This window comes from Eurytemora carolleeae, unplaced genomic scaffold (assembly GCF_000591075.1).
Source record: "Eurytemora carolleeae unplaced genomic scaffold, Eaff_2.0 scaffold1501, whole genome shotgun sequence".
NCBI lineage: Eukaryota > Metazoa > Arthropoda > Copepoda > Calanoida > Temoridae > Eurytemora > Eurytemora carolleeae.
Window position 1 is genome coordinate 37919 of NW_019397409.1, and position 13692 is coordinate 51610.

At 30.3% G+C, this 13692-nt stretch overlaps 1 protein-coding gene across 1 annotated transcript in view; it reads right to left on the reverse strand.

Annotated features, from left to right (window-relative positions):
- LOC111714133 (anoctamin-6) overlaps positions 1 to 13692 on the reverse strand; it is a 33912-nt gene that overhangs the window by 18320 nt on the left and 1900 nt on the right. Inside the window, exons 2-4 of the mRNA XM_023489177.1 lie at positions 10253 to 10459; positions 8089 to 8106; positions 2899 to 2922 (exon numbers count right to left, since the gene is read on the reverse strand). Coding sequence (XP_023344945.1) covers positions 2899 to 2922; positions 8089 to 8106; positions 10253 to 10459 — 249 coding nt within the window. The remainder of the gene's footprint in view (positions 1 to 2898; positions 2923 to 8088; positions 8107 to 10252; positions 10460 to 13692) is intronic.

Genomic DNA, 13692 nt, shown 5'->3' on the forward strand with positions numbered 1-13692 from the left:
AATGATAACTAGAACTCATAAATTTATAACATGAATTTATTCAATGATGACATGAAATAATTCGATAATAAAGTTGAAATTATAATTTTTGATCAATGCGATATTGTAAGAATTGTGTGCTACACAAGAAAATGTGTATTATTTAGTGTCCTTAAAATAAAGTGAAAAAGTCTAAGTACTAAAAACCTGATCTACAATGAATACATGGGCAAGCTTTGTAAGAGGATTTTCTAACCCCCCCCCCCCAGCTCCTTGTATACGCCAATGCTAAAAATGTCCTGTGAGACAGAAAAGAATAAAAATATCTTTAATATTAAATTCCTTTTGGAATAATAATATCAGATATATTCTTCCTTCTACATGCAACAATCATAGAGTATAGACCCTACAGACCAGAATCTAAAATCTGAAAACTAGAACCTAGAACCTAGAACCTTGTCCCTACAGGGTGAGTAAAAAAAGTGTGATTTTCGGCGCCTGGTGCAAAATTGTACCTTGTTTTGTGCAACTCTTCTGTTTGGTGTTTCTCAATATTTTTTGAGAATTAAAATTTTTTTTTGTATTCCAATGGCTCAAAAAAAATCCTCGAAACTTTTTTCTCTCAAAATCAAAAGTTCAGAAAAGCAAAAATGTGTGTATAAATTATTTCAATCGAAATCTAAAATTTTATAAAAATAGAATCATAGAATCACAGAAAATTCGCAAAATTATAATTATAAAATTTGCAATTTTCAGTTCTAGCCTAATTTTTAAGGAAACGTTGTTTTTCGATGGCTCTTCAGGTTTCAACTGAACAGTGTATATTTAAAACTTTATAATATACTAAGAAGAAAGGAAATAGAGAATTTAAATAACTTTTCTTTAAAAATTAGGTCAGAATCTAAATCTAGCTAGAACCTAGAACCTAGAACCTAGAACCTAGAACCAAGAGCCTAGAGCCTAGAACCTAGAACCTAGAACCTAGAACCTAGAACCAAGAGCCTAGAACCTAGAACCTAGAACCTAGAACCTAGAACCTAGAACCTAGAACCTAGAACCTAGAACCTAGAACCAAGAGCCTAGAACCTAGAACCTAGAGCCTAGAACCTAGAACCTGGAACCTAGAACCAAGAGCCTAGAACCTAGAACCTAGAACCTAGAACCTAGAACCTAAACCTAGAACCAAGAGCCTAGAACCTAGAACCTAGAACCTGGAACCTAGAACCAAGAGCCTAGAACCTAGAACCTAGAACCAAGAGCCTAGAACCTAGAACCTAGAGCCTAGAACCTAGAACCTAGAACCTAGAACCAAGAACCTAGAACCTAGAACCTTGTGCCCAGATCTTAGAATCTAGAACCAAGAACATAGAACTTAGAACCTAGAACCTGTGTATGGAATATAGAACCTGGAACCTAGAACCTGGAACCTAGAACCTTGTGTATAGAACCTATAATCTAGAACCTGGAACCTAGAACCTTGTGCCTAAAACCTAGAACGATTCTTTTGATGCAGGATTTTGTTTAAAATTTATATGTTTCCGAGAATAAATCCTGATTCATGAAAATACAAGAGAAAAGAAAAGCTTAAACTGATACACATGATTCTATAAATAATAAAATAAGAGCAGCTCATGGCTTAAACTCGCTCCACATCATTTTTCTTTGTAAAACACGATCCCATTGTGGAGATCCGTTTTTACTTTGCCTATAACGATAATAGAGGAATAGGAGGAAGGGAGACCCGTCAATAGGAGGAAGGGAGACCCGTCAATAGGAGGAAGGGAGACCCGTCAATAGGAGGAAGGGAGACCCGTCAATAGGAGGAAGGGAGCGTCAATAGAAGGAAGGGAGACCCGTCAATAGAAGATTTAAGTGAATCTAGATTCATTCTACCACAGCTTATCATAATTCGAATGCATCATTAGAATTTCGATAATTCGAACACATCATTAGAATTTCGATAAATCAAGCACATCGTTAGAATTTCGACAATTGGAACCCATCGTTAGAATTTCGATAAATCGAACACATCTTTAGAATTTCGATAATTCGAACACATTGTTAGAATTTTGATAATTCGAAAACATCGTTAGAATTTATATAATTCAAACACATCGCTCGAATTTTGATAATTTGAACAAATCGTTAGAATTTCGATAATTCAAACGCATCATTAGAATTTCGAGTGTCTTATTGACCAAAACCTTTGCACCATCTTGAAAAAATATCGTTTTTATTATGTATTGGACAGTTTGTTTTTAACATTACTCAAATAATAGACCGAGAATATTAATTATCTAGACTATACAATAACATGTTTTTAATATTCTAAGGAACTGTATGCTAAACTTTTGAAAAGTTTAAAGGGTTTTGTATTTTGAATTTTTTTAGTATTGTCAAAGTCGTTGAAAAGTAAAAATGTGAAATTATATTAAATTCGCCAAAAATTATTTTATTAAAATAAATTCTGATTTTTTTTAATCTCAAAAATATTTTTAAAAAGAAATTTAAATTAAATTTTTAAAAAATAATGAAAAATATTTTTTGATGACAGAATATTTATTTTTTCTGTTTTTAAATAAAAGGGAATACATATTATTTGATTCTTTCTGAAACATTTTCCTCTAAAATGCAGTTTTAACCTTCAAAACCTTCCGACTTGAAAACGAAAGTATCACCTATGATGTTTGAAAATGCAAAAAAAAATCTCGTGCAAAAAAAGGAAAAAGGATTGTAAATAATATTTCTAGCTTACTAAAATAAAAATTTACTTATGTTAACAGTTTGTATGTACGTGCGTGCACTGGTCATGTACACTCGCGTGCTGTGTACATAGTTGTGCAGTGGAAACATAGTTTGCACAAGGCATGGTAATTCAAATAAAAAAACATGCTAACTAGTAGCTAAGCTATTTTTTACCTTCAATGTGTATCGAACTTCCCACTGTAAATAAAATATTTGTAAAATGGGCTGTAAACTGTACAGTGTACACTGTACAGTTTGAACTGTACACTGTAAACTTTATACTGTACACTGTACAGTGTTAACTGTACGATGTAAAACTATACACTGTCAATTGTGCAATGTAAACTATACGCTACACCACAATGTAAACTGTACAATACAATGTAAACTGTACACTACAATGTAAATTGTACACTACAATGTAAACTGTACACTACAATGTAAACTGTACACTACAATGTAAACTGTACACTACAATGTAAACTGTACACTACAATGTAAACTGTACGATGTAAAACTATACACTGTCAATTGTGCAATGTAAACTATACGCTGTACACTACAATGTAAACTGTACACTACAATGTAAACTGTACACTACAATGTAAACTGTACACTACAATGTAAACTGTACACTACAATGTAAACTGTGCACAATGTACACTTACACTTACAGTGTAAAGTGCAGCGTAAACCATACCATTTAAACTGTGCCGTGTACGATGTCAAACAAATCCTAAAATATTGTTTGAATTATTGAACAACAGAAAACATGAAATCATGAATTTTTTCATCGAAATTGTAAACAGAATATTAGAGATGTTGCACGTTTTTAAATACCTAACATTCTTTTAGAAATTGCGAACACAAAATGTTCAAAATTTCAAAAAATTTCTGTAAAAATTAGGTTTTGTTTTACAATGTGATTTATTTTCTAGTTTATAGTTTTCTATCATGTTTTATTCGTTATTTCCTATACTTTATATTTATCTAATTACTATTTACATTATTTACATTAGGAAAAATAATAGAAGCGAATGCAATATATTATGCAGTTTTGTTAATACCGGGAAATCTGAAAGGCCTATCCAACTAGACTTAAGCTAATAAAAATACTTCAATATTAAAAAATATTTTAATACAACTATAATAATTTACAAGTTAAGGCGGGGATTAGAAGGTTATTTTCTTATAAAACTCAATGTTGAATTGCTAAATAGTTTCTGCACACTGTAAATTTAGAAAATAAATCCAAAATCTGTGCTATATATATAATCAATATTTTTTAATGTTTGATGATTATATTAAATTATGCAACAATTTCAAATATGAAACTATTTTTAAAGCTGTAATTACTAATTACAACCTTTTTACATAAGCTGTTCTAAAATGTTGATTTGCATATTTATCTATTCCAAATGAGGGAAGCCATTTTTAGTTGCAATTTGCTGAAAAAGATGGCTTTGTGTTAGCAGTTATTACATATTCCGAAATACAGTTTGATAAAAAAAAACAAATAAATTACCAAAACAATTATTTATTTGCCTCTGATGAATTTTAAGGATTCAAATATTTTGATTTTAATTATACAAAAACAGACAGCATTCCAGATGGTAAGGGTATCAGAAGTATAACGATTTTTTTTGAATATATCATCATAAACCTAGAATTTGACAATTCTAATTTTTAATTTTTCAGTTATAAAGAAAATTAAAAAATTTACAGTGCACTCTTCACAAAATCTAAAACTTAAGTTTAATTAGAGTTAGGCCAATAAACAGGGTTTATAAAGTGAAATAAAATATTAATTTTAACCAAACAACATAATAAAAAATTTATTACTGCCAGTCCAAAGTTGGGCACGTACCAGCCGTTAAAAAAATTTCAGTTAGCCGTGAAAAGGTAAATGGAACATTCGTTACATTAACGCCATTTTGAATTTTTTAAAATTACCGTTAGTTAACGATATCAATTTTATTAACAGTGTTAACGGACAATTTTTTATGGCTCTAGCCGTCAATGGTACCGTTTTTACAAAACGAAACGGTTAATGAAATCGTTAAAGGCACAGCAGTTAACAGTCTATTGCAGTATTAACAGCAGTAAAAGCGAAAAAAAATTCGTTATCGGTCTATAAACACAGAAGAAGACATTTTAAAACATAAAAAACATTTTAAAAAAAATCAATTCTTTAAAAAAAGTGTCATACAATTTTAATCAGAAAAAAACGAAATTAACCGTTTTTTAAAAAGTCCTTTTTAATATTGTAAAAAAAACTTCTGCGGAATATTTTATAGCATGATAAGCCCAAAATTTTTTTTTATTTTAATACCTAAATATTTAATGGCTTAAAAAGTTTTCGAATTGAAAATGTTAAATATAGTTATATTTCTGCCTAATTCAGGCATATCATGCATTATTGATTAAAAGCCAGGAGAGTTCATTTTATATAAAACAATAAGCTGATAATCATTTCTACGATAAGTCACAAAAAAAGTCTTAATAGTTAAACAAAACAAGTTGATATATATTCTACATTAAATGTAAGGGGGGGGGGGTATAATAATATAATATTTACAAGGGGTATGTATCTCGTCCCAACCCCGAACTGATTTGACAACTCGAGATTTTTTTACTTAAACATTTATGTCTGTTATACTAATTCATAGATATAAATCATTAACTGGGGAAATTGCTTTTAAAAAGTTTTTAAATAACTATATACCCCTATCATGTATGGGGGGGGGGGAGGTTACTTATTTAATACTAATACTAATATGCAGGGTTTATCAGTAATCACGGTTTCACCAATATCAAAAATATTACAAAAATTAAAAATGTTTTTATATCATGCAGTTATACTAACTCTATTTTATTGAACAATACTTAAATTCAATAACCCGGAATAAAAAAATTTTATTTAACGATTGTTTAATTTTTATTAAAACAAATGTTGTAAAATTATTTGATCTAGAATAAATATTTAATTTCCCCTTTTTTCTTGAATTATTAATTTTCTAGTTTCTACGAGCTTTAAATAGATAATTCATCAATCGTATTCAAAAGATAGAATATCTGTTCAACGAGGGGAGGAAGGTCAGCCACAACAATTTCTCGTCCGAGCCACATTTTCCTCAAATTCTCATCCGAACCACCTCGGAATCCAAGTCCTTCGATTATTTTGTGTTAAAAAGTTTCCAATTCTTGAAGATAAAACTATTTTTTAAAAATCTGGCCACGTTAGGGCATTAAATATGGATGGACTAAAGTATTGCAATGATTATATCATGTTGAAATCTTCAAACCCATGAGAAATGAGAATGATGTCAAACTTTATTTAGGTAAAACTTAAATCTCTTCTGCCTCCGTAATAGCTAACCTTCGTGATATAAAATAAATAGCAAACTATTTGGTATACCTCTGCATATAATTTTCCCCATGGAACCACCCGGAAAAATTTTATGGTTTTTACTCTAGTTAACAATAAAGATTGAAGTTCTATAAACTTGGAAATTCTACACCAGGAATATCTGAAAATGCGCGGAATAAAGGTGAACATTTTTAAAGACATTAAACTCTGAATCTTTAATTAAATTGAAACTTTTTTTTCGATTTACAAAAATTTGATATTTCATTTATGCCCTAACGTGGCCCGATTCTTTAAAAATAGTTTATCTGGGAGGATTAGACACTTAAAAAAATAATATTGAAAGGACGAGGATTTCGAGGTGGCTCGGACGAGAAAATGAGGAGAATGTGGCTCGTTCCCCTCGTTGAACTTAATTAAAATCATTAATTAAAAGGAGCTGTTTACGTAATTTGAAGTGACCCCCCGTTTAGAAAGTGGAATGACTGATTCACAACTTCAACATTGGGGAAATTATCTTACAGGGTGTTCCAATAAACATGAGAATTCAGTGACGAATTAAATATCGTCTTTGTTATGAATTAGCATTGTAATATCTAATTTCAAAAGTTATAGTAATATTATGCCTGCTAGAGTTTATTTAATGAAAACGGTAAATGGCTGTAAAGATGTGTCTATAATGTCTCCGCAAGATGAACAGTGAAGACGGACAAGTTTTCTCTGTTTGTATACTGTAATTTTCTTGTTTTACTAAGTACGACCGTTTGCAGTCAAAACATAAACAAACTAATTGTAAACTTAGCAAACGAAATTCATACAGATTACAGCTTTCTCAGTAGGTATCACTATACTAAATGAAAGAACTATTTAAAAAGACGATATCGAATTCGTCACTGAATTCCCATATTTATTGGGACACCCTGTAGTATCTAAAAAAGGTATGAGTATTTGTGTCTATTCTATATAAATCCGCGAGTCACTCTTATAGAAAATGCACAATTCACAAAAACAGGTTTTCCAAAGAAAATTCGGTCCTGTGAACAAACCAAGTACAGTTGCCTTTCATTACAGCCTTTTACAGTTTTCATAAAATAAACTCTGGAAGAAGTAATTATTTTATATCACAAATTCACAATGTTAATTCTTAAAAAAGACGATCTCTAATTCGTCACTCAATTATACCATGTTTCTTGGGACACCCTGTAGAAACAAGTTGATAAAAAGGTTCAGAGAGTGTACCGTTGTTAAATGGAACGATCCTTTAAACCTGCAAGTGGTTTACTTATTGCTATTTAAAAACATAAATACATTTTTTCATTATTATTTGCAGTATGCGCTCTAATATTCCAAATTTAGTCTATTCCATCTACAAGGTATCCTCACTGTAGAACAATTTCGTTTTCTTCAAACGATCCGAATTAAACAGCAAACTATCCAGTCTATGGGGAGAAATTAGCATGTTATTCAATTCTCACAAAAGGATAGGTAAATTGTTATTATCCATTTTCCAATAGAAAAACAAGAATATCTTCTTTCTAAGTCAGAAAAAAAACATGATGGGTTACTTGAAATTACGTTTACATGCCCTTTAATTTGTTTATATTGTAGGGTACAGTCTCTTTAATCTGTTTATATTGTAGGGTACAGTCCCTTTAATTTGTGCATATTGTAGGGTACAGTCCCCTTAATCTAATTATATTGTAGGGTACAGTCCCTTTAATTTGTTTATATTGTAGGGTACAGTCCCTTTAATCTGTTTATATTGTAGGGTACAGTCCCTTTAATCTGTTTATATTGTAGGGTACAGTCCCCTTAATCTAATTATATTGTAGGGTACAGTCCCTTTAATCTGTTTATATTGCAGGGTACAGTCCCTTTAATCTGTTTATATTGTAGGGTACAGTCCCTTTAATCTGTTTATATTGCAGGGTACAGTCCCTTTAATCTGTTTATATTGTAGGGGTGTTGATATCTAATCTACGTTGCACTGAACCAACCTTATCCTCTGCAAGTTGCTGAAATGTGAATAAATGATTTAATTATTAGAGCTGTAGCTTAATCTTCTCTATCTATATATATAAAGTTGTGATCTCTGTGTGTCTGTTTGTTTGTTTGTACGATCATAGCTCAGGAACCTCTTGTCTCATTTGCCTCATTTTTTTTTCGGGAACTCGGGAGAGCCACGGGAATGTTCTTAACTTGGTTTTGAGAGTTTCTAAGTTGAGTGGGTCGACTTTTACAAGGGAAAATAGCTTCACTCGTAATGTACGACCAAGCGCGGGTAAACGGCAGGAGTTACTATAAGTACTCTGGGCAACACTGGGTTCTCAAGTTAGTATGGATTACTCAGCAAAATTCATAATATATCTTTTTTTTTCTATGTATCACGATTTATGTACTTTTTGAATTTTAGCTTGTTCTCCCACAAGTTATTTAAAAAAATTGGAAATTACATTTTTTGAAAATCTTTTATTCCTTTCCAAGTAGTATATTCTATGCCAATTACGTAAAACATAATATTAATTAATATTATTTTGTTATTCAGGTACTGTAATGGAATTTCTATAATTAAGGTTTTCTTTATTTATACTTTATACTGAACTCAAAAAAACCACCTAGTTATGCTAAGGCCAAAGAGAATGGAATATATATTTTAGTGGAATTACTAGAAAAAAGTGTAAAACGGCCATTTTGTAGTACTGTTTCCATCCATACTTTACAAACGATGATTTTCCGTTCTAACTATAATTCAATTGATGTTTTTTTATTCACCTAATTCATTTTATTAAGTTTATTTAACAGCTTTAAAAAATCGAAATTGAAATGGATAGTATAGGGAACATACTGTATTATTGTACTCTACTGCATATAATTTGTGAACATTTACATGATTTCTACACTTTGAACTCCCTTTCAGGCTGAAAGGGACTGACAAAATTCAAACCGAAGGATTGTCTAAATTCCACTCTAATATATAATCTAATCTCTTTGTTTAAGGCACATTAAAACCTATTCCAATCTAAGCAAGATTTAAACTTGCATTTAAGCATTTTATTAAGAAATAAAGATGGGGGGGGGGGAACTGTTTTTAACTTTAGAGAATGCAAAACATTTGGTAATATGTCATATTTGAAACCTAAAGCTCAATAAAAAGTTGGAAAGGATTATTTATGTTTTATGATTGTAATAACCTACTAATGATAGTATTAACAATATGAATATATAAAATCAATACTCCAAGTGTTCAAGCATCTCTACAACTGTGATGTCAGATAGAGCCACAGAACAGAGATTATAATAGAAGTGAAATAAAACTATCCCTTGGTATGAATTTGTTTAGTCCCTTTGAGTCTAAAAAGGAGTTTTTTTTCTCTAAAATGATAAACCAGTGAAAGTTATATAGCACAAATATGTGCAGTACACCTGCAGTATGGAAACAGTACAACAAAATGGCGGTTTTATACTTTTTTCGACTTAATTCCACTCTACATACTTATCTAGTCTATTGACTAGAGCTGACAATATGAAATATGCTTATCATAATAATATGTATTTATTATCTTATATACATAACTTTCATTTTTACCAATGGAAAAAATATGTCTTTTTTAATGTATAATACAAAAAATATTTATTTTTCATAATATAATATATATGATATTATATCAAAGTTAGGTAAAGTTTATGGATTAAATAAATATATTTTATTATGATTAAAAGCCTTTTGTACTTTTTTACTTTTCACAAAGGAACAATTATAACTCAAATTTTATGACTCATTTTGAAACCTGATGGCTTCGTCGAATAACTTTGATATTTCAAATTTTTATTTCTGAATGCTAGATCTAGATCAAATAGTCAAGCTCAGAATATCATAGTATTTACATTGTACATTGTATATATGTACACCATCAGGTTGGACAGATATAAGGATCAGACAATTAGATTTTGAGGGAAGTAATCAGTTCCTATAAAAACTTTCAAAGTAATCCATAATGTTTGTAAGCGGGGGGGGGGGCTATGGGGCCTTAGCCCATCTGGATCAATAAATATATGGTTTCCAGGGGAATTTTGGGCCCCAATGGGTGGTGGGTCCCCTTTGAAAGAAAACAATTATGGCCCCCCCCCCTGAACAAATTTCTAACTCTCCCCTGAACATACCTCGTTATTAAGCAGAGATGTAATGCTCCCATAACTTGAATTTGTCCCATTTACCCCCAATTGTACACCTTGTGTACTTAGTGAACTATGTACATTATGTACACTGTGAACCGGACTGGATGTACTCTCCTCCAGGGGCTGAAAATTATCCTTGGTCTTCAGCTCATATTTTTCCCGCTGTTTTTTCCTCACAAACAGCCGGGACATCTAAAAAGTATGAAATTATTTTTTTAAAGAAAAAACGTTAAATTGCAACGAGTATTGTCAGTGTAATGAGATATCCAATTTTCAAATCCAATTTACCCAACATCTTTGCCGTCGGTACTATAAAGTCGGTTTAAATGGGAACCTTATTTTGTTTTATACTAGCTTTCTGAGCTGTATTAGTACGTCACAGTATAATGTTAACAAACCTCTTGCGGATTTTACGGTTCGGTCTTAATCCCAGAGAACCATGACTTTCGAACACAATTTTAATGATTAAACATAATTTTTTGGCTTGTTCTCTTTTATACGTAATTTGTTTGCGTATACGGTTTATAGTTTTAACTGTATACAAGCATAAAAAGACTGTTTTAAAGATTGTTGAATATTTTAGCAACAATATGCATCTCGCCCGGGTTTAACCTGGGTGACCTTAACCATCCTACCCCAGACTATAGTTCCGATGGCGAAGATGTCGGGTAAATAAATCTTGACTTTTGATGTACGACATCGGCATGTCGGAGAATATACGTTTGCAGAACTCCTTTCCAATTAGTTCTTTTCTTCCATGCAAGATACTATTTATAAAATTATAAAATTTTGATTAACGTTAACTACGTCAAAATTAACGGGATCTCTGAGAGTATTGAGTTGAACATATTATTAACACAAAAGAACAAATCTAACTTATTAAATGAATTTTAATTGCTTATCTAATGAGTATAAAAATTTAATTTAGGAAATACCGTTTATCATTTGTTGAAATTACATAAGTATTAATGACATAATATTCTCATTTTTCTGCCTTAAAAATTCTGGGCCTTTTTTCCACTGCTATAAATCTGCAAGTCACTTTAACAGCAATTTGAAATTAAATCACTTTTTCAATAGAAAATCTAAAACGTCTTGTTTCTAACATTATAAAATTATTGTGAGTTCCCAAGATTATAACCTATTTTTAACCTCCCGAGAATATTACCTTATAATCTAATTGCAACTTCCCAAGATTATAACCTGATAATCTAATTGCTACTTCCCAAGCCTTTATTTGAATAGGAATCTCTGAAAGATTACTGCTACATTTTAAAGTTTATAACTTAATTGTAACTTCCCAAGATTACTAATGAATTGCAACTTCCTAAGAGTACATCTTGAATGCAACAACTTCCTAAGATTTTTATTCAATTGCAACTTTCTAAGGGTATGACTTAATTTACAAGTTGCAAAAAATTGTGCAACTTGACAAGGTTTTAAACCAAATTACAACTTCTTAAAGATAATTTAAGGCACCTTCCACGGATTATTTTCTAATTTCTACGTTCTAAAATTGTGCACTTCTCTTGGACTACAACTTGCCCCTTCCCTAAAGACTTCAATTTTATTGCAACTTCCCAAGTTTTAAATTGAATTAATATCTTCTTGAAGATTATAATTTATTTGCGCCTTCCTTTAGATGATATTTTAAGTCATGACTGAGAATTTAACTTTGTTCCATAATATATTAAAAAAAGATTAAAAAAATCCTTCTCCTTCTTTTACATTTTCTGCATAAATTAACAAAACCACATTTTTGAGAACTGCAATTAAAACTAATCACTTATAAGAAGGTATAACAGTGATAAATCTATAAATGAAATTATGTCCACAGAAAATGAAAAAAGCCATAAAAAACATTTAAAATATTTAGTTTTTAAATCTTTAGTTTGAATATCTCAATATGAACTTTTCTCATCTCCCTTCATTAATCATTAAAACTTGAGATAAGAGGGGGGGGGTGGCAGGGGGTTTAAAACTTGGTCTCTATTNTCTTTTTAACTAGCATGTATACATTGTACACAATGAACACTGGTCACATTTTTTCTATGTACATTTTTACTTTATTCACTAATCATAAAAATCCACCAATTTAAAGAGAAAAATCTGCAAACAATAACGTAGAAAAATTGCCACTTAAAGAGCAACATGTAAATGCTAAATTTTTTAATACAAATTTCTTTATTCAGTGAAAAAAGTTGTTTGTTTACATCATTGGTAAGCCATCTTTATAGTGTCAATTTTCAACAAAAAATTTTACTTTTTTTTTGGTACATTTTCCTCTCGATTACACTATCTGTAGTGGTAACAGAAAAACTATCTATGATATTTATAGAGGTATATGCTAAACATCTACCAGCATTATTCACTAATCAAGATTTATCCAGAACTATTCTGACTGCATTTATTTTTATTATTTTATAAAACAATTGTGCATTTTATCGTTCAAGTTTAGTGTATGGTTAATTCTAGTATATAGCAGTGATATGAATTTTCGCTGTGTTATAATTTAAGATTCGCTGCATAATATAGCACGATGCTATAAATTGAACCAGCATTTTCTTAAATTTCTATTCATTACTGCTTTGTCAAAAATTTCCTACAACACTTTTATTTTGGCACATCGTGTTGTGTTTAAAACTTTAATTTTCTCAGCGAAGGAATTGAGTCTAATGGCCACAAACTTAAATTTTTCTAATATTTGTATCATTGCAACCTGATGGTGTAAACATTTTATATTTTAAACCTAGATTATTTGATTCAAGAGAATTCATTTTTAGACAAATCAAAGCACATACAATGATTATAATTTTAATTAAAAAAGTATGGTTAGGCTAGGTTAGGTTAGGTTATTTGTTACAAGTTGTTACTATAGTGCCAGATAATATGGAAACCTTTTTTTAGTATCAATTTCTTCTTAATATTGAAGTCATTTCAGTTATGACATAATCTTTTTAGTTAACAAGAGTTAGAGGCATTCGGTTATTCTATTTGAAATCATACTCGTTTTGGTTTATATTTTAACAATCTTTTAAGTTACGAATTTGTCTGTTCAATACTTTTTATTCAAAACGTATATGCCGGCAAAAAAGTTTTTAAGAAAGAAGGCTGAAAAATTATGTTTAATAGGAGAAATTGTGATTGAAAGTCATAGCTTGCTGGAATATTGACAGAATTATTAAATCCACGTGAAGTGTAAAATTTTTTTAAAAATTTTATTTTTATTCTTGAACGCACAAAGCTTTAAAGACTAAAGAGTACCACTGTGAATAGAACATGTCCAATCTATAAATGAAGAGTTTCAATATAAAAACTAATTTGATTTTGCTCCTCGATAATAAAAGTATTCCTTTAATGTTTGTCTTTCTCATAGTTTTCGATGGAAAAAAGTTTTCTAATAGCAAATAATCAGTTTGAAGCCA